Source organism: Hippocampus zosterae, chromosome 7 (genome assembly GCF_025434085.1).
Source record: "Hippocampus zosterae strain Florida chromosome 7, ASM2543408v3, whole genome shotgun sequence".
NCBI lineage: Eukaryota > Metazoa > Chordata > Actinopteri > Syngnathiformes > Syngnathidae > Hippocampus > Hippocampus zosterae.
The window spans coordinates 4,949,863-4,968,840 of record NC_067457.1 but is presented as its reverse complement, the minus strand read 5'-3'; the positions used below and the strand labels follow the sequence as shown (position 1 = coordinate 4,968,840).

General features: G+C 48.4%; 3 protein-coding genes across 3 annotated transcripts; 1 reads left to right on the top strand and 2 right to left on the bottom strand.

Annotated features, from left to right (window-relative positions):
- Nucleotides 1–627: 627 nt before the first annotated feature.
- twnk (twinkle mtDNA helicase) lies at nucleotides 628–4,926 on the bottom strand. Its single transcript, XM_052071852.1, has 6 exons — nucleotides 4,271–4,926; nucleotides 3,052–3,670; nucleotides 2,060–2,762; nucleotides 1,578–1,926; nucleotides 1,351–1,492; nucleotides 628–1,058 (listed from the first exon to the last, which is right to left on the bottom strand). Exons 1-6 carry the CDS (start codon nucleotides 4,351–4,353, stop codon nucleotides 741–743), a joined length of 2,214 nt encoding a protein of 737 aa, XP_051927812.1. The 5' UTR covers nucleotides 4,354–4,926; the 3' UTR covers nucleotides 628–740.
- Nucleotides 4,927–5,154: 228 nt separating this feature from the next.
- On the top strand, nucleotides 5,155–6,034 carry mrpl43 (mitochondrial ribosomal protein L43). Its single transcript, XM_052071868.1, has 3 exons — nucleotides 5,155–5,427; nucleotides 5,493–5,599; nucleotides 5,786–6,034. The coding sequence occupies exons 1-3, from the start codon at nucleotides 5,297–5,299 to the stop codon at nucleotides 5,986–5,988; spliced, it is 441 nt and encodes a 146-aa protein (XP_051927828.1). The 5' UTR covers nucleotides 5,155–5,296; the 3' UTR covers nucleotides 5,989–6,034.
- Nucleotides 6,035–6,372: 338 nt separating this feature from the next.
- On the bottom strand, nucleotides 6,373–18,260 carry sema4gb (sema domain, immunoglobulin domain (Ig), transmembrane domain (TM) and short cytoplasmic domain, (semaphorin) 4Gb). The gene is made up of 15 exons (XM_052071845.1): nucleotides 18,174–18,260; nucleotides 16,901–17,064; nucleotides 12,495–12,643; nucleotides 11,844–11,906; nucleotides 11,652–11,750; nucleotides 11,468–11,561; nucleotides 11,249–11,362; nucleotides 10,997–11,151; nucleotides 10,413–10,588; nucleotides 9,853–9,991; nucleotides 9,547–9,769; nucleotides 9,281–9,396; nucleotides 9,033–9,187; nucleotides 8,643–8,704; nucleotides 6,373–8,562 (listed from the first exon to the last, which is right to left on the bottom strand). The coding sequence occupies exons 2-15, from the start codon at nucleotides 17,043–17,045 to the stop codon at nucleotides 7,610–7,612; spliced, it is 2,643 nt and encodes an 880-aa protein (XP_051927805.1). The 5' UTR covers nucleotides 17,046–17,064; nucleotides 18,174–18,260; the 3' UTR covers nucleotides 6,373–7,609.
- Nucleotides 18,261–18,978: the final 718 nt, after the last annotated feature.

Here is an 18,978-nt window from a genome sequence, read left to right as displayed (position 1 = left end):
GGCACACCCTGCATGTGTTGAGGTGACCTACATTTTTCCATGCCCGACATGACCTCCTATTGCTTGGTGGGTGTGGTGCTCCAGCTAAATGACAGGCAAATATGCCTGTGCAGTTAATAAAGCCACTTACAGACGCCCCCCCTCCCTCCCCCGCCTCCCGGGCCAGTCGGCTCCAGACGCTCAAGTGAGCTTGCGGCATTCCAAAGCGTGTCGGATGTACATAATAGCTGCACTAGAATTAGTCAACAACTCTGCAGCTCATTTCACCCCCAAAATGGGCCCTGCTGGGTAACCCGAGAGCATATTGCCCTAAATGTGGACCAAGTTGACCTTACCCCGTCCACTTGCCTCACATACATTCATTCCAGCTGATGCCGTTTAAAGACTCCAAATGCCTGCAGTTTACATCTCGGCGATCTTATCGGTTCCTGTGGAGGAAGCCAGGATTTGAAATGGCTGTCAGCTGATGTCAAGCGAGGCATGCATGACTTTATCACATTTTCAAATCAGTCCAGCCCCCGCAGCTTGAGGCCGACATGTGGGTTTCATGCATCTGCGAATCAAGGATTGGTGCGCGGAACTTCAGACTACTCTAATTCTAATTTTCAGACCTCGTCAAGACAATCGCAAGATGAAACATTTTATTCAAAATATGTGCAGGTGTGTCAAGTGTGTAAATTGTCACAGTAGTAGTCACGTGATCGGGTTGGCATATTGTAACGAAGTACGTAGTCACCTATTCATTCACTCGGCGTTGCAGCACGTGTTGACTTTGCCGCTTTACTTTGCTGTTTTTCCGCCTTCCCTCGTTTGGCGGTGTCCTTCTTGGAGGGAGCCTCATCGCCCTCGTCTTCCTCGGGCTTGATGGTGACCTTCCTCAACTTGTGTTTGCCTTTGGCGGGCGTCGAGAAGGTGAGCGAGGCTTTGATAAAGTCCAGCGGGAAGACCCCCACGTCGCCGTCAAAGCGGTTCTTGGTCACCTGCAGCGAGCGGCGGCCCGGGCACGTCACCAGCTTCTTCTCCTGCAGGATGAGCACGTTGTCCGCCTCTTGGCTGGCCTGTTGGGTCACAAAAATGACATGAAGTGAAGTGAGTTTTGCGTCGGGTTTTATTCACGTGTTGTTTTTATTTTTTGTAGAATCAACAGTTGTCAGTTTCTTAAATTCACATTCACAGACCAACAAACTTCATTTTCCTGTGAAGAAGTGATTTTCCTCTTTTCTCCATGCATATCATCTCTAAAGCGACAGCCTAGCAAAAATGCTATTGTTGTATTTTGTTCCTGCTTTTAGCTGTCTCTGTCTATCACTCAATGGGAAAAACGAAGACAAAAAAAAAGACAGCTCGCACCTTTGCCGAGCCAAATATGGAGGCCGTCTGCAGTTCCCGGTCGTCCTCCTCCTTCCGCGGGTGAATGATGAGCGTCACGTGGCAGCTGGAGTTGGTGGCAAATTTCCTGAACGCGCTGATGATGTGGTCCTGGACGGCAAACCTGGAAGTTTTAAGCGCAGAAATAACATCGGGTGATGAGCCGCCTGCTGCTTCAGCCCCTGAAGCTTGCGGAAACGCTCACGTACTTGTCAACCGAGAGATTTTCCTGTCCCATCATGAACTGCAGGTTGTCGATGACCACGTGGTTGATGTCGTAGAGGTAGACGGCGTGCTGCATGGTGTCCAGAACCGCCTTAATGTTCTGCTGGCCGTGGAAGGTCATGAAATAGAGCGGCAGTTCCTCAAACTTGTCCGCCCAGAAGTCGTACTGCTCCAGGTTATCCTCCAGCCGCTGCACGGCGAACTGCGTCAACATGATCTTGGCCAGACGCACGTTGTTGATCTCAAAGCTGCCCCAAAGTGTGTTGACGCCCTGCATGCAGAGGTCGAGGGCCAGCTCGCTGATGAAGGTGGTCTTCCCGCTTCCCGTGGGACCTGCACAACGTCGACACACAACACAGAATGCATCTTAATGGGCATGTGAGAGGATGGCAAAGGGGCTAATTCACACACCTTCCCTCAGCCATTCCTGTCATTTTCTCTCACACACAATGGATCAATTGTTCACCTGTAAAAACCGTGAGTTCTCCCTTGCGGTGTCCTTTTAGGATCCTGTTGAGCTCAGGAAAACGTGCCCATTTGACACCAGCCACTTGCTCGGTATTCACCATCTCCCCATACACGTCGTCGCGGAGCTGCTTGAAGGACACGATGGACTTGTGCGCGGCAGGGATCGCGCTCGCCACGATGCGGCTTAGGTTCTTTCCCTGTGCCAGGGCCTCCCCGGGACAGGGCCGGAACTCACCAGGTCGCACCAGCCAGCAGCGGCGCAGGCCCAGCTTGCGTGAGAAGATCTTTGAGGCCTCCCAGGAGCGCACGTCGCCACCCAGCCACAGCGTGACGCGCTTGAACTGCTCCAGGTAAGGGAGCAGGGCGGGCGGCAGGCAGCCCACACCCCGCGGGAGGGCAACGCTGGCCAATCCCGTAGCCTGGCTCACAGCCAGCGTGTCCAGCTCGTGTCCTGTGAGGACCACATTGGCGTCCATGCGGCTCAGCAAAGGGAGGCCAAACAGGTTGTTGTAGGAGGTGCACTTGGGGACTGTCGCCTCGTTATAACGGATGGCGCCATCGGCATCGCTTTGCGCCGAGAGGAGCTTCAGCCCTTTTAAGGAGCAATCGGGACCACCCAGCCAGGGGAAAACCAGACTCTTGGTGGGCCTGAACAGCCTAACACCAAACCTCTTCATTGTTGCATTGGAAATCTTTGTGATCTACCAAAAAATAAATAAAAGAGCAAAATACGTCAAATCTAATTACACAGGTGAATTTTCTTTTTAAATCAGAGATGCAAGAAATTAAATATTAAAATAGGCATCAAAATTGAAGAACAAATGAAGTCATCTCTGATTTTAATTTGCTGGTGACTAGTGTTTTTATTGCCAGAAAAATAACTCGATAATAATATCATTTCATCTATAATTGAAGGGAGAAAAAAATCCATTGAGACTACAAATGTGATTTTACGATGAAAAGGGGAGATTTTATTGTAAGGTAATGTACCTGGAACATGGTTTTGATGAGTGTCACCTCATCCTCCATCAGATCCGAGAAGGGCACCGAAGCGGACCAGATGCTCCCCACCTCCCTGGCATCCCTCTCGCTCTGCTCCAGCTCCTCAGCGCTCTCCGGGTAGCCCAAGAGCACTTCCGGGCTGAGGAAATCTCGCTCCTCCGCCTGCATCACCTCCAAACAGTCCTGGAGGTCCTCCCAGCTCCCTTCCACCTGCGTGTCCATGCACATGAACTGCCCGGTGGTCTTGTCCACAAACAGAGAGAAGCGTTCAGCCCTGGAGGCGGCGGCAACAAAGATGCTGGGCACGTGCAGGCAGCTGAAGCCATCGTGGAAATGGACGTCCTTGGACCGTAGGTACTGTTTGATATCTGCGACTGTGACGGTGCTCACTGGGAAGTCCACTGTGAATTTGGCGTCTTTTTTGTACGTCCTGGACAAGAAGGAGCCAGTGTCCCGTATTGCGAAACCCCACAAAGCCCCAGGACCTCTGCTATGAATCAGGAAATGAAGGGATGAAAAATGTCTTCGGGAGGGAAACTTCGGGGTCCCCACCTGAGAGAGACCCCTCAGAAGCAATCTCCTCCACATCGGACAAAGTGGTTTGATCCTGCATAAGACACCAAGAGACAATAACCGTCACAGGAAGAAAGTGTCATATTTTTGGAACGTATCCTTCATAATTCATTTGATTTCAACTCTATACACTCTTTTTAGCTTTGGTCATTGATACACACTAAGATTGCTTTGGCGCCATCTAGTGAAATCCTGGTATGGTAGATATGTAAAAACTATCCATTCGTTTGAAAATATTGATATGGAAAGTGCGGAATACTGAAAAATGGGTGAATTAGGTAAATGTAAGAAATAGTTTCCAAAATGTCTCGAATGAAATGAACGGTTTGACAGATGAAAAAGAAGAGGAACTTTATTTGTAAATGTCTAATTCACTGCAAAGCCTTTGTGTCTAATTCACTTCAAAGCCTTTGAGTGTGTGGAAAAGGTGGATTACTGGGAAAACTCTGAATTTGAGGCTGTGAAATCACAAGCCGCCTGAATTTGAATTATTTGAACGCATGAAAAATGTGGAATTAGAAAAAGTGGGCAGGAATAATTAAAAATAAACATACTGGGAGCAAAAAAAAACAACGTGTGAATTGTGCTACTTAACAATTAACTCCACTTTAGTGTCAGAAATTGAGCATCTTACCCTTTCAGACGCCCGTATACGTCCCCATCTTGTCCTCCATGCGTATGCGTGAGCCCGGGCTTTTCGGTTCCTCTCCAAAACATGTCCGTGTGGTATGGGCATAAAAATATAAGGCACCAGATTTAAGATTTCAGCCAGTCACAGGGATTTATATTTATATGCATATTTAAATGCACACAAACAAACTAACATCTTCAGAAAAATAAAAGTGATGCTGCATGATCCCTAAACTTGTTAAAACGGCTAAAACCACGAAAGCTATAACCCTTTTAGCGACAGTTTCACACGGAAATATAAAATTGACGTACCATACAAGGACCGTTACAAGTCCGTACAAAACGTGCACCAAACGATATAAAACAATAATTTTAATTCAACAGTTTAGATTTCCAAATAGCACTACATTGGTATTATAAAATAAAATTACCATAGTAATATTTTTAAATGAAATCTTACTGGTGGCAGATGCTCATTAAAGTCTTTAAAAATACATTAAGCGTGAAAATATGGGAGACTGCGTAAGAATCGTTTTACTCGGAGTGATGTAATTGACGGACCAAAACAATATAACTATACGTCGATTGCATTAAATCGCGTCTAACAAAAAACACATTAAAATTATGTTATTCGTCCATAGAAGACGTGTAAGAGAAACTCCCACCTGTAGCAAACAGCCTGTCCATTTTTCCATGATCCAGTCGACATAAGGGCTCTAACATACGAAATAAGTCCGTTCGAAACGCGCACTGACAAAGAAAAGACATTTTAAATTGTTTTTCTAACAATTTAGTTCATACGACCATCTAAAAAATAATGACATCTTACATTTTATAAACAAATATAATGAGATGTATCTTATGGGTTGGCTGTTACAAGATGCGTCGTTTGTTTCACCCGGAGTTAAAAGATTGACGCACTGCTCCTGGCGTCCTCTGCCAATGTTATCTGTCTTCGATTTATTTAAATTCCTCTCATCGAATTGTTTTCCATTTTTTCTGGGGGGTTTTAGCCACAAAATAGATTAGAATGACATCCAGGGGGACGCCGAGTCGCTTCCTGAAGAGCGTCCTCCAAAACGGCGTGGGACGTTATGTGTGCCAGCTTAAGCGGCTCTCCATCATTTTCTCCAAAAAGGGCCACAGCTCGCTAGGTGTCAGGTAACAACAACAACAACATTGTATACAAAACAGATGGTCGTAACACCATAATTGTTTTTAAACAGAGATTTTATCGAAGATGGAGTGGTGGATTACGCCAAACAGAACCCTGGTACCGTCGTGTATGTGTCCCCGGAGTCGTGCAGCAAACCCAAAATAGTGGCCGAATACCGTGAGTAGACGTACTTATGAATAGTTAACATTTTTTCGGGAGGTGGCTAAATTACTCACGCTGTTTTTCAGTAGAAATATAGATACTTGAATGGAATTGTGATGGATTACGTAGACGTTTGTTTGTCCGGACTGATTTATTCTTTTGGGCTGAGTGGTGTTCAATCTTTGTTATCCCCCCCTACAGTAAACGGCAACGTGAGGGAAGAGATTGTGGCGAGCAAAACATCCTCACAGGTGTCTGAGGTTCTAGCCAGGCTGACCAGTCAGTCGGGCTTGGACGTGATCCGCCTTCGCAAGCCCTTCCACACGGACAACCCTAGCATCCAGGGCCTGTGGCATCCCTTCACCAACCGTCCCCTCACCCCTCGGAATGATGACAAAGTGTGACATTTTGGAATTGCTTATATTGAATAAAAGGTTTTTGTGTACAGTATTTTCCCCCTGTGATCGCCTTTCTGTGTCGCATATTTATTTGTGGTCTAAATGTTTGTTGTGCAAACACTGGCGGTTCAATGTCAGAGTGTTTGAACAGCTTGTCAGAGTGAAGGCCTGAGCCATCATCACCTACACTGATGCCACTCTGAAAATATTTTACCGGCCTTCAACAGCTTTATTTGTTGAATCATGCAATATATTTTGCTGGGGTAGAAAAAATCATCTTTTACGGCTACTTGTGACCGACATGTCTCACAATGGCAGCTCAGATCCAATACAATAATAATAATAATAATAAAGACGACTTTCGACTGACAGCGTCAGAGAGGTACAGTATTCATTTAAAAATATTTATTAATGTGCTTGTAGTACCGATTGTATGACAAAGCTTCAAGGCTCTTTCCCATCATTTCAAATTCCTCCAAGGTGCCTATAAAGATGATTTAGTTTTCAATTTACGCCATTGGGAGGTCATTGCACAGCTGGAGACCCACTACCGGACATATGGCATGGCTCAAAATAAAAATGCTGTTGCTTAGCGACGCCACAGCACTCTGTCATTCAACAAGGCCTCGTGGGGTCCGTTCCCAGCTGCAAATTTGGATTGTGGCCCTCCAGCTTGTTTTTAAAATCCACACTAGGTAAACAAAAAATATTTGGCTTACTGACATCGCAGTACCTGCAAAATGAAAGTGCAGTTAAATAAACAGGAGCCCTGTCCTGGAAAAAATCTGAATTAGCATCAACATTTTCAGTGTCATTTGACAAAATTCAAAAATATTTTTCAGGTTTGCTGCAGGTGATGTGTATATATAAACAAGCTATGAAACTGTTTTTTCTCTCAGTATTTTGCAGAAATTCATACAAATGTCTTTTTTTTCCCAAAACATTTATTTTAAACATGAAACTTAATAAATTAACATTTTAAACGTTCAAGAATTTACCATCCTAAAATGAGCCATCAAACTTCCAGGCTTTCTGCTGGTCCTCATATGTAAAGTCAATTCCACTTGCTCCAGCTCTGTCACAGTCTTTTGTCATGTCGAGCTGCACAGATGAGGCAGGAAACCTTGGCAAAGCATTTGCAGGCGGGAAGCACATGACTCAGATGGAAAGTTCTCAACAACAAATGCAAAAGGGATGGCCACCACATCTTTGGCGATTTCAGGAGGGGAGAGGGGGGCGGACAATGTGAAAATGATTCTGCTCAGTTTCTTAGCGGGAATCAGATTAAATAGTCGCTGAAAGGGTTGAAGAAATCCCACATTTGGCAAAACAGTTTTTTGTAAACTAGTTCCACTCTGTAACCATGTTGTTAGTGTAAGCAGTGCACATCAACGGGGACACGCTTTGAAGTATGGAAGCTGCTGAAAAGAGTTATCCTGACCTGCTCAAATGACTCTTTCTGGCAATCTTTTTTTCAATATCCAGAAAAAAACATTTATTGAAGCAGCACGCTAACCAGGTTGTTAGCATGTGTGCGATCAAAGTTCCTGGGTTCAAGTCTAGGTGGAGCTTACCTGTACGGAGTTTGCATGGATTATTATATATATTTTTTTGTTTTAACATCCTCTTAGATGGAGCTCTCATGTGGCTGGAGGTCCAGCTGTGTGTGCTTCCTCTGTTCCAGGATGCGGTTGAGCTCCTCGGTAAAGGAGTGGTAAAGCGGCGAAGCCCCGTCGTGGTCCACCTGCCGCAGTAGCACGTAGCTATTGCCGTTCATCTTGCGCAGGACGCTGGGCAGCGTGGCGGACATTCCGTTGGCGTAGTCGGCGTCGGGCAGCGGTGGGGCCATGGGGAGCGGAGGGGCGGCCGGAGGGGTGCCGGTCGTCGGCGAACCCTCGCCGGGAACGATCTGCAGGAAATCTCCGAAAGCGGGCACCGAGATGGAGCGACGACCTTGACGTCCGTTGGAGATGGTTTGAAGCTCCATGTGGGAGCTCCCTTTCCTCTCCGAGGAGCCCAGGACGTGCAGACCGTGCTGCTGGGAGAACTTACGGCTGCGAGAAACCCGCCTGGTGCAGAAGCTCACGTAAAGCAAGACCACGGACAACACCAGGCACAGCCCGCCCAGGACGGCCACCAAGCAGATGTACACGGCCTCCATGTGCCGGTAGGCGTGGAGCTGCGGCCCGGCGGGCAGCGGGGCAGCGAGCGACGGGGAGGCCCGCCCAACCGTGGACAGGTCAATCGCCGCCGTCGTGCCGGGTAGCGTGGACGGATCAATCGCCGCCGTCGTCGTCTCCTCCGCCGCAAAGTAGGCCTCTGTGTGCACCCTTACCGTGTACAAGTAAACCAGGACGGAGACGGAGTTCTCCACTGCGAAGCAGCGGTACGAGCCGCTCTGTCTGCCCCGAGCCCCGATAATGAGCAGGCCGTCCGTGCCCACGCGGTAACCCGAATCGACGCCGTAACCACGCAGCTCTCTGCCGTCCAATGTCCAACGTGGCATCGCCAGGTTGGAGCGCAGTTCGCACTGAAGGAGCACGTCATCTCCTGCCATCACCGAGCGCCTCCGGTGGACCACTGCGGAGCCCGGGAGATAAGACAGCATAAGAATCTATTTCAAGAGTCAAGAAAAAAAAAAAACGTGAATGAACACATACCGTTTCCTGAATTCTCCTTACAGCCACTGGTGCCTCTCTGGATGTCCTGGGTGATGTTCGACCTGGAATGAGACGATGTCATCACCATCAAATGGCTGCTTCAAACCAAAAATGGCAGATTTCCTGTGTTTTCGGGCACGGCTTCTTGAGAATTTTTGTGGGTCTCCTCATGATGGAGATTGTGAAGTCAAACAGGCTCTGGGGTCTGAAGTTTCAGAACAAGCGAACCAACGCCTGTGGAAAGTGACCCTAAAATGGCCAATTCTCATCAAAATGGCAGACATGCCGTGTTTTTCCAGGGATGCCTTTTTGAGCCATATTTTTGGTGTGTCTACTCATGACACAAATGCCTACCAAATTTCCTGTTGCTCAGTGAAACTAGGCTCTCACCTCTGCGCTCGCGACCACACCTCCACGCACTTCCGGCCATCCCAGCCACAGAAGGGGTCCCTGGCGAAGACGCAATCATAACAGGAAGCGTACCTCCGACAAGCCGACATGGGGATCTGCACCACCCCCGAGTGGGAGCCCACGTAGACATGACGCTGCGAGACAAAACGGGGCCATGCTGCGAATACGTTCACGACGTCATGCCGGCATTCCGACGTGGGGGGGGGAAACAAAGTGATGAGTCTCACCAGGGCTGGAGCGAGGACCATGCTCTCGATGGGCTGGCCTTGATCGAACAGCTGCAACTCCTCCATGATATGCATTTCGCCCCCAATGTCCACTGCTCTGTGCAGCCAGCCGTCATCTAGAATAGGGACACAACCGCGTCTAAAGTACCATATTTTTTCGAAATATAACCTGTTCTGGAGTAAGGATCATCAGTCAAGGGGTTATATACCAAAAACAGAGCTCAGAAGTGTTAGAAGCCCAAATCTGCACCCAAACAGTCGCTCACCCGTTCCCAGGAAGAGGACGGTGTAGATGTTTCCGTCCAGCGCCGGCTGTTGGTGCGTGGCGATGCGGACGTAGTTGACACTCCTCTTGAACATGAGCGGCCGCGCCCCGACTGGGCGTACCTGGATGGCCATCAGTGGGTGCCTCCGCGCAAATGTGAGCACGCTGTCCGGGAGGTCTCGCGACGAGTTGATGCCCCGGGATCGGTGCTCGTCTGTGATGCACTGAAGACGGGGGTGGGGGGAGGCCTGCTGAGGTCTCCTCCTTGCATGTGTGAGGATTTGTGAGGTTTTGAGTGTTAACTTACAGACCCGGGTCTTGGCTCGGGGACCTTGCCTGTGTACTCTCTCCACTTGGAGTCCTGAACCTCCATGTAGGGCCCATCGAAGGCCTTCTGCACATCTGAGAAGGCATACCGGCAGATGGCCGACGCTTTGATGTTCTTCCTGACAGGCAACAGAAAAGTAGAGAGCTGACACATTTGAAACAGGACATTGATGAATTGTTTGCTATTTTACAGAATTTTTTTTTGTGTAAAGATTTTTTTTAAAGTTTGATTGCTCTGTCGGCTCTTTATTTTGGGTGTAATTCCACTGTCATCCTGTCACAATACACTATTATATTTGACGCTAGCTCAGTCTAGTTTTTGCTTGAGATCACTGAATGTGATTTACTGTTTAATCCTGCTTTTTACACCTACAGAAAGCAACGAGTGTTGGTTCATTGTGCATTATTGTATGATCACATGTAGCAGGTACATATATAATTGGAGTATCCGCACTAACATCAATAAGCACAAGCTGTCTGATGCTTGTTTGAAGTTGTTTTGTTTTTTTTTAAACCAGAGAGTTGAACATAATCTCTCACCATTCCAGGCCGAAGACGCCGTACAAGAAGCTGCTCTGCGCGTCGCTGCCATGCGTGACAAAAACCCCACGCAGGACGTTGAGGTACAGCTCGTACTCGGGCACAAAACACACCAGCCGGGCCTTGAGGAAAGAGGTCCACTTCCTCTGCAGGGTTCTCTGACCACCCCAGTCCGTCTGCAGACAGAGAGGACACATGGCTTGGAGCTGTCTCCATTTTTCTGGTGTGGCTTAGAAACAATCGCTAATAGTTTGTGTGTGGTACGCTGTGGTAAGTTGAAATCAAATACATTTTGAAAAGTATTATTTTGTTTAAAAAAAAAATCATCAGTATTTGAATAAAAATCAAATCAAACACGTGTCACTTATGTGCACCTAAAACAATAATAAAAATGATGTCGCGTAAGTGTACAATAACTTTGTTGGCGAGCATGTTATGCGGTAAACGGGACAACATGAGGCCTCATGTGACTGTGACTCCCGCATGAAGCAACATAACAAACAGGAAGTGGAGCTCGGCGTCTGGGCCGAAGACGCTGATTGCACGTGAAATGCGGCAAGCTGGCTGAGGGCGGGCGTTCCGACCTTGCAAACCCGCGCCACCCTGGACACTTTTGTCCGGCTGGGGTACGCCATCTGCTCCTGGCTCCTCTCCGTGAAGAAGAAGTAGATCTTGTCGTCGTCGCCGACGGAGCTGTTGACGCTCTCCCGCAGCAGGGCCGAGCCCACAAAATCCGCCTCTGGAAGCCGAACGGAAAGTCGGGGGTGAGCAGGTGGGGGAGGGGGGGGTAGAATCTGGACAGGACGGGGTGACCCCGCGGAATGCGACGCGCTCACCCAGAAGCCAGCGGGTGGGCGCTTCCTCTGTCCTAAGCGTGGGGAAGGGGAAGTTGCGGCGCACGTCCGGAGAGCTGCGGAACTCATACTGGGAAGCCGTGAACATCTCGCCATCTGATCGAGAGGACGCACAACAACGTTTTTTGACCGGGGTTTCGCTTCTGTCTAAAAATTGCAGGACCACACATTGGCCACACATCTAAAAACCAGGACGCGTACCTGCAAGCAGGCCCGTGTACCCCTTGGCGGGGTCATACGGACACCTGTCTCTGCCGTCCTCGAAGCTCGCCGGCAAGCCGAAGCGTTCGGAATCCTCGCGGGGGAGAAGACACGAGACGTTGGCCGTCAGTGTCCCAGTACTTTTGGCGACACGGGAACTCCGCGAAGTATCGGCTGCACTTACGACGTACGCGCAGAGAGGCCTGAAGGCGTTGGTGCCGCACGCGTACAAGTGAGTCTCGTTGTAGCGCTGCAGGAAGCGGATGTGATTGAAACACTCGGTCTGCTCACACGCACACCCAAACAAAAGCACAAAACATCAAAGTTGCAGAAGTCATCTCGTAGCGAGGCGAGTTGGGAGTACGCGGGATGGCACCTTGTTGTCCCGGCCTTTGTTCAGGCACTGCTTCTTCTGCTCGGGGGACGCGTCCCAGTCAATCTGGCAACAGTCAGAGAATGAACGACCGGTCCACACACCCGATACAAAAACAGCCCTGGTGTTCGGGGTGGCGGAGATGCTAACAACGAGTTGCCCAACATTCGAATAATAAATCAAAATATATATAGTATTAGCGCAGCCCGGTTTAGTGGTAAGCGCGTCGACCTCACAGTGCAGAGGTAGCGGGTTCAATTCCAGCGCATTTGCAGGTTCTCCCCGGGCCTGTGTGGATTTTCTCCGGGTATTCCGGTTTCCTCCCACATTGCAAAAACATGCATGGCATGCTGATTGAACACTCTAAATTGTCTGTAGGTGCGAGTGTGAGCGTGGATGGTTGTTCGTCTGTGGATGGACGGATTTGATATTTCAGTGACAAAAAGCCGCCACTCGTCCTGCTCAACCGTGCCGCATTTCATCCCCGCAGCCGTAAAATCAAAACGGACGCAATTGGATTTGCTCAATCTGCTCGAGGCTAAAATTAGTCTGTCCTCCTTTAGGATGCAAAGTTGGGAAGAAAAAGTGAGTGTGGACGTGTGGGCGGTGGGGGAGGGGACTAAATTGTGTGTGTGCGTTCAGTTTGGTACTCACTGTGGGACGTGCGGGTGTGGCGATGTCAGACGCGTTGAGCGCGTAGAGCGCTCCTCTCCCCCCCACGTACAGAATCCCCGCCGGCTCCTCCAGCAGGAGGGTGCTGCAGTTGCGCGCCGAGCCGCCGAAGCGAGCGCTGCCCAGCAGGCCTGAAAACATCCAGAGGGGAGTGAGGGGGGGGGGGGTCTTACTGTCGCTGTGGTATAACTGGATTGCAGCCTGTTTAGGCCCTAAGTGAAATCCATTCCGCCTCTGTTGTTTCATAGGCAAAAATAAACAACGCCAAAGCAAGGCTTATATTTCAATCCCTAACCTTGTCTTGAAGTTCCGGTTTAAGGACCTAATTCGGAACCCAAACTCTGGCTGGAATTATCCATTTGATGACATCACGCAAATTTGAACCCGTGATTTGGAAACCGTAACCCAGGTTTGCAACCCTCATTTAAAAGTTTTGGTTCATGCGATGGCTCTTTTTTTTTTTTTTGCATTCCGTGTCGGCTCAATGTTTCTGGTGATCAATCGGGCAGATGCTTTCGTGTCTTTTTTTTTTTTTTTTTTGGAAGCACGACCTACTAACAAAATATGATCACACACCCACACGCTAACAACGAAGAGGGCAAAGCTCCAAGCGCTGATGTGACTTGGCAGTATTGGGGCAGCCGTCCTATTCAATGCCCTAAAATGTCGCTTGAGCTATCTTGCCCTCATTCTCAATGGCCTGAACCCCCCCCCCCCTCCACCCCACGCAAGTCACAATAACAACACCCTAAGCAACTTCGCGAAGCTACAAGATGACAAAACAAACTTGCTAAAAAAAATGAAAAAAAAATTCTCCGTGATTGACCGAGAGGGGGGGGGGGGCGGCCCGGTAGTCCAGTGGTTAGCGCGTTGGCTTCACAGTGCAGAGGTACCGGGTTCGATTCCAGCTCCGGCCTCCCTGTGTGGAGTTTGCATGTTCTCCCCGGGCCTGCGTGGGTTTTCTCCGGGTGCTCCGGTTTCCTCCCACATTCCAAAAACATGCATGGCAGGCTGATTGGACGCTCTAAATTGTCCCTAGGTGTGAATGTGAGCGTGGATGATTGTTCGTCTCTGTGTACCCTGCAATTGGCTGGCAACTGATTCAGGGTGTCCCCCGCCTCCTGCCCGAAGACGGCTGGGATAGGCTCCAGCACCCCCCGCGACCCTAGTGAGGATTAAGCGGTTCGGAAAATGGATGGATGGATGACCGAGAGGGATGACGACTTGGTTGCGTAATGGAGGTGAATCTCATGACCGCACGGCGCCTTCGGCGAAGTCAACCCCCGTCACAACCGCTCGGTCACGTCCCTTCCAACCTCATGATATCAATCACGTTGTGCACAAGGCAAAAAAAATATATAAATTCTCGATTTCATGACATTAAAAAACTCCATTTCCATCATGCATCCCTTGAAAGTCCAAAAGCAGGACGAAGAAGGTGACGAGAAGCCCGCAACAAGACACACAACGTCCCGAACGCTGCGGGCGGGAGAAGAAAGATGGTGCACGAGCGAAGCGACGTCACTCTCCCCACGGCTATGTCGACACGCAGTTATGCAAACGCGGCATGCTCAAGGCAGCGCGCATGAGTCATGCCGAAGCGTGGATCTGCTATCAAAAACAAAAAAACAGAGAAAATAGGGATGAAGTGATGCAACAATCCTGCGTGACTCGCGGCCAGTCATTTGACTGGCAAGAGAGCATGCGGCACACGAGAAGCGACGGTGGGGACAAATGCTGCAAGCGCAGCAAGACTGAATCTCTTCCCGGGACGATTGTCACTCATTTTTATCCAGTGGATGATGGAAGGGAAGACGACGCTCTTTATGTAACACTTAAGTCAACACAGGCTGTCCTGTGATGTATTTAACGCGCTCTCTCATTTATTTTGTATTTTTGCTCAGTGACAGCGGCTCTCGCCATTTCCATGCAGTTCGTAAGAGCGCGGATGCCTCAGAGCAAACATGAAGTTTGGCAGGCGGTCATGTTGGTTTGGAGTGACTATTTTAGGGTCACGTCGATCATGTCAGGGGTCGTTTCATTTTTTTTTGTGGAAATGCAGCCCCTGAAGCCAGTTCCACTAAGCAACATCAAATTTGGAAGGAATATCTATTATGAGGAGGCCCACAAAAAAATAGAGAAGCACAGGAAATCCGCCATTTTGCTTCAAAATGGCACTTCCATTCATCCACTGAAAATCTTTTCAGCCTGGTCTGGCGACTGTCATCAATATTTCACCCACGCATTACTTCAGGTCTGCTAGCAGAGGCAGGAAGCAGGTCAGGTTTGTGCTTGATGACCTCGGCAAGGTGACGGAGGTCGGAGGGGGGGCATTGTTGGGGAAATAGCCACGTATGCGTTCGATTTGCGACTTGCTATGAAATACGGAAGCGCACAAGTGACCGTATCAACGTCTAAAGTTGCTGCCTGTCGACCGTACCATCCTACAAACGTTACAATTTTCCTTATCGTATCATACATTATGGATACAACTGGATCAAATATTGATATCGGGGCTGTCTGCTTCATACGAATGTCATTTTCTTTGACATGTTGACACGAACGCACATTTTTTATCGGGAATTATTGCATTTCTTCAATTCATCCCCGCCCCCGGCCCCACACACAGATATCGTGGCGTATCGCTGACACTATCGGTATCGATTCAAATGATTGATGTTGCGCATGCCTAAAAGAAAACGATCGAGTATTAATGTTACACTTTCCTAAAACAAAGACAAACTATTGACATGGCACTTTCCACATTACAAAATTGTAGCTCTCCCACTACACCATGACATCATGTGAGGTTGCGTCCCTCCCGTAATCCCAAAGTGGCTGCGTTTTCTCAATCAGCGCTCCTAACAATCACCCGGACAAGCTCTGAAGCCCGGACAGCCATTTCTTGGAGGCTTAAGGGCGGTCATTTTAAAGGATGGAAGATCTGGACGTTTGCCAAAGTCATCATCCACGAAGGCTAGTTAGTCGGCGTTCCTTTTTTTTTTTTTTTACTACACTGGACGCATTTTCATCGCCGCCTTACACAAGCCGGACGAGTTTGCCGCTCCCGTGACGAATGCGGTGGCCTGTCCATGCATTCCCGCTCAAGCAGGCCATCTGTCAAACATACTGTCTGTCTAATTCAGGCAGCGTGACACGTCCGCCCACGCTGATGACCGCACAAATGAAGATGCGCATTAGAAATGTTTTCAGGGTGCGTGCCGAGTGACATGTGTCACCATCGGCGGAACGAGGGGGTGGAACATATCGTGCGCATGGGACCAAGAGCGCCCCTGCAGCACAAAAACAAAGCGCGCTCCCGTAAAAAGTGGGTCAAGGACGAGCTCTTAAAGTCGGCGATGAGAGGGAGAGAGAGCCCACGATGGTGTCGAACGCGAAAATCTGATGAAATGTTTTTTGGGGGGGGACAGCACGTCGGCGGAGGTTTAAGCTTTTCAATTTCGATTAGAGTCGCGGTCGCCGTCGTCCGCCAGCCGTCGGCATAACGAAAGGAACGCGCAGCCTGATGAAACCTTGCGATGTGATGCAAAACTTTGAGATCGGTCTCGTTTTGGTTGCTGTCAGAGGACAAATGCTGTATTTACGTTGCACAAACACAAGACAAAAAAAATATTTAAAGAAACCGTTTTAATAATACTGTGTTATTCAATACGTAACATCTTTAATCTTTTCTTTTTAGTAAAGCTCAACTTTTTTTTAAAGAAAAGAGCAACTGAGATACAGTATTTGTCTTCTTTTTCGGAAAGTCCAACAGCAAGTTTGTCTTCTTTTTAGGGTGAGCGCACCATTAATATCTTATTATTCATTTTAGGAAAGTGCAACATCAATAGTTTGTTTTCTTTTTGGGAAATGTAGCATCAATATTCTCTCTTTTTCGGAAACCCCAACATCAATAGTGTGTCTAATTTTTTTCGCAGCCTCCGAATGTGAGGCTGCGATGGCTCTGGAAGCCGCCCTGCTTGTTCTTGCCCTTCTCTAATAATACTCGTCCCCAGAGGATCACACCAGGGAGAGATGATGGGAAGGGGGGAGGGCGTCGGAGTTTCCCTTCCTCGCTGCAGCTCTGCCGCAGTGGTAAGGGAGGGAAAAAGGTGAGTCGGGGGGGGGGGGGGGGGGTTGATGGGATGGACGGCAGAGTGCGGAGAGCGGGGCAGAATACACCAATTCAGCAGTATGCGTTGCATGGACGCCGATCGTTAAATGTTTTGCCGAGCGGTGCGATGTAGGACAGGACTTGGGAGACCAGGCGCCATCCAAGAAACGTGCCAGTCGCTAAGCGCTGAGGCCAGCGAACATGTGGCAGCAAATCAGGCCACAAGGTGTATGGCTGCCCCCCACCCCCACCCCCACCGCCACCCTTGCCTCACCCTTGAGGAAGACCGTCGTCCTGGGGGTGACGTCCACATCTGGGGAAGCGCTGAAGGGGAAGGCCCGCGGGTGGGACACCGCCGCCAAGAGGAGAAGGAGGAGCTTCTGGAGTCCCATGTTGAAGAAACATGTCCAAGTTTGCATCTTGAAGGACTGTGTCCCACTTGCGGGAGGGGAGAGAAGAGACAATCAACTGTTAACGGACAGCAACGGCCCATGAGAGAACCCCTGAAACAATTCCGTTTTTTTAAGAGTGTATAGACATAGGAAACCATGATAATGGCAATAATTCAATGACATCAACGAAAGCGTCCGGTGCAGAGAAGTGAGGGCGGTTCACACTTCACACACCCCTCCCGGGACAGGAACATCCATTCACACAGGTGCCATCCTGCCTTTGATATTCGCTCCAAAGCTGGGAAATTGGCAAGTTGCTTTTTAAGCTACACTTCCATTGAAGCATCTGTAGAAATGCTATTGAACCAACAGTATTACATAACAAGCTTTGTGTGTGTGTGTGTATTTTGAATGCATGAATCATCATCACCAAGTGCTCCAATGACACAAGTAATGTCCACTTCACATCACATAATTGGAAGTTTGGACGTCACATATCAAGTGACGTTGATTGTAATTGGATTTTCCCGTTTAGTTGTTTTTCTTGAATGTATTTCATCATGTTTTTTTTTTTGTATTTTCATTAGTATTTATGAGTATCGTTGTTTTATTTGACGATTGGTATCGTCTGTTCATTCTTTAATTATTTTGTAACGTTTAGTTTTTCGCCTCTATAGACAGCAGCATGATTAGCTGGTGTGTATTGCATGAACTAATGGGGCTCCTATAAACAACAATCAAACTTATTGTGTTCTGAATGTCGGTGCTTGCATGTGTCTTCTTGGCTGTTTGACTGGGGGAATAAAAAGAGGAGATTTTTGCATACGCAAACACAAATTCTCATGACTTCATTCTTCGCCTTTTACCTGTTTTTTTATCAACACGAAAGTCTGTCTCTCAGAGGCCCCCTCTCCACCCCCACGCCTCGACGCAACGGCGAACTAATTAACACATAATTCACACAAAACGTGCGGGAGGTTGTTGTCGACCGAGTCCCACTGGACTAAAAAGTGGCTGCCAAGTGAACAAAAAAATAAAAATAAAAACTTTTTGCAGCGGGCCACGCACACGCACACAAATGCGCCGAATTCAGGTGAGGTGCTTGACCGTATTCGGGCATTTTCACGTGAAATAAGCATAAAGAAACGGACTCACCTGCTGTATGCACCTGTACGCGCAGATACGGACAGAACAGCGAGCTCCCTCTGCAACTCTACTCTCTCTGCTTAGCTCAACCGAGACCGCTACAACGATTGTGGCCCCTCCCACGCACGAACACTCCTTGGCCGGTGCCCACACGAACACACACACACGCAGAAAAAACACTGTCCACGCGCGCGTGCTGTTTTCTATATTAATTGCATCTTTAAAGTTATTTTTTGTGATGGCATGTAATGTAATGATTGTCGGCAGGCAAGGTTTGCATGTTATGTGGCTTTTTATTATATACCATGTAAAACTCATAAAGATGACATTTGGAGCTAAAACGAAGCATTTTTAAACACAGAAGTTGTTACTTTTGTTCAAGTATTCATCGTGGTTTCTAATGGAAATATGTCCAACTAAACGCCCACATGAATTGAAAATATCCATACAGGGTGACACTTTTCATAGCGTGATGACTTTGAACTTCATTTCCCAGAATGCATCTCAGCTACGGACGCCGCCATGACCCCATGTGGTATGGGGAGTGATTTGTGCCAAAATTATTCACACCGCGAAAACAGCGATTTTCAATTTCACAACTCAATCATACCCACTAATGATGGAAATAAATAACAGCATTTATTTTGCCGAGTGGTATTTGAAACCACAAAATAAATTGGAGGCTCGCTGTCTGTTCGTAGGTCTGTTAATATTAAACGACAAACGGCATCGACTTGTTTCCGTTCAATGCAGAGAGCAACAGTGCCCTCTTGCGGAAAAAAAGGGATGGCCTTTCAACGCTGTGTACAGTGTA

Excerpts from the sequence above, each read along its gene's own strand:
- twnk (XM_052071852.1), bottom strand. The coding sequence starts at position 4,353 with ATGTTTTGGAGAGGAACCGAAAAGCCCGGGCTCACGCATACGCATGGA. Across the intron at positions 3,671-4,270 it reads GTATACGGGCGTCTGAAAGG|GATCAAACCACTTTGTCCGA; the intron begins GTAAGATGCTCA and ends TGTCTTATGCAG. Across the intron at positions 1,927-2,059 it reads AGAACTCACGGTTTTTACAG|GTCCCACGGGAAGCGGGAAG; the intron begins GTGAACAATTGA and ends GACGTTGTGCAG.
- mrpl43 (XM_052071868.1), top strand. The coding sequence starts at position 5,297 with ATGACATCCAGGGGGACGCCGAGTCGCTTCCTGAAGAGCGTCCTCCAA. Across the intron at positions 5,428-5,492 it reads CACAGCTCGCTAGGTGTCAG|AGATTTTATCGAAGATGGAG; the intron begins GTAACAACAACA and ends GTTTTTAAACAG. Across the intron at positions 5,600-5,785 it reads CAAAATAGTGGCCGAATACC|TAAACGGCAACGTGAGGGAA; the intron begins GTGAGTAGACGT and ends CCCCCCCTACAG.
- sema4gb (XM_052071845.1), bottom strand. The coding sequence starts at position 17,045 with ATGCAAACTTGGACATGTTTCTTCAACATGGGACTCCAGAAGCTCCTC. Across the intron at positions 11,751-11,843 it reads ACAAAGGCCGGGACAACAAG|ACCGAGTGTTTCAATCACAT; the intron begins GTGCCATCCCGC and ends GCGTGTGAGCAG. Across the intron at positions 8,705-9,032 it reads GTGTGGTCGCGAGCGCAGAG|GTCGAACATCACCCAGGACA; the intron begins GTGAGAGCCTAG and ends GTCTCATTCCAG.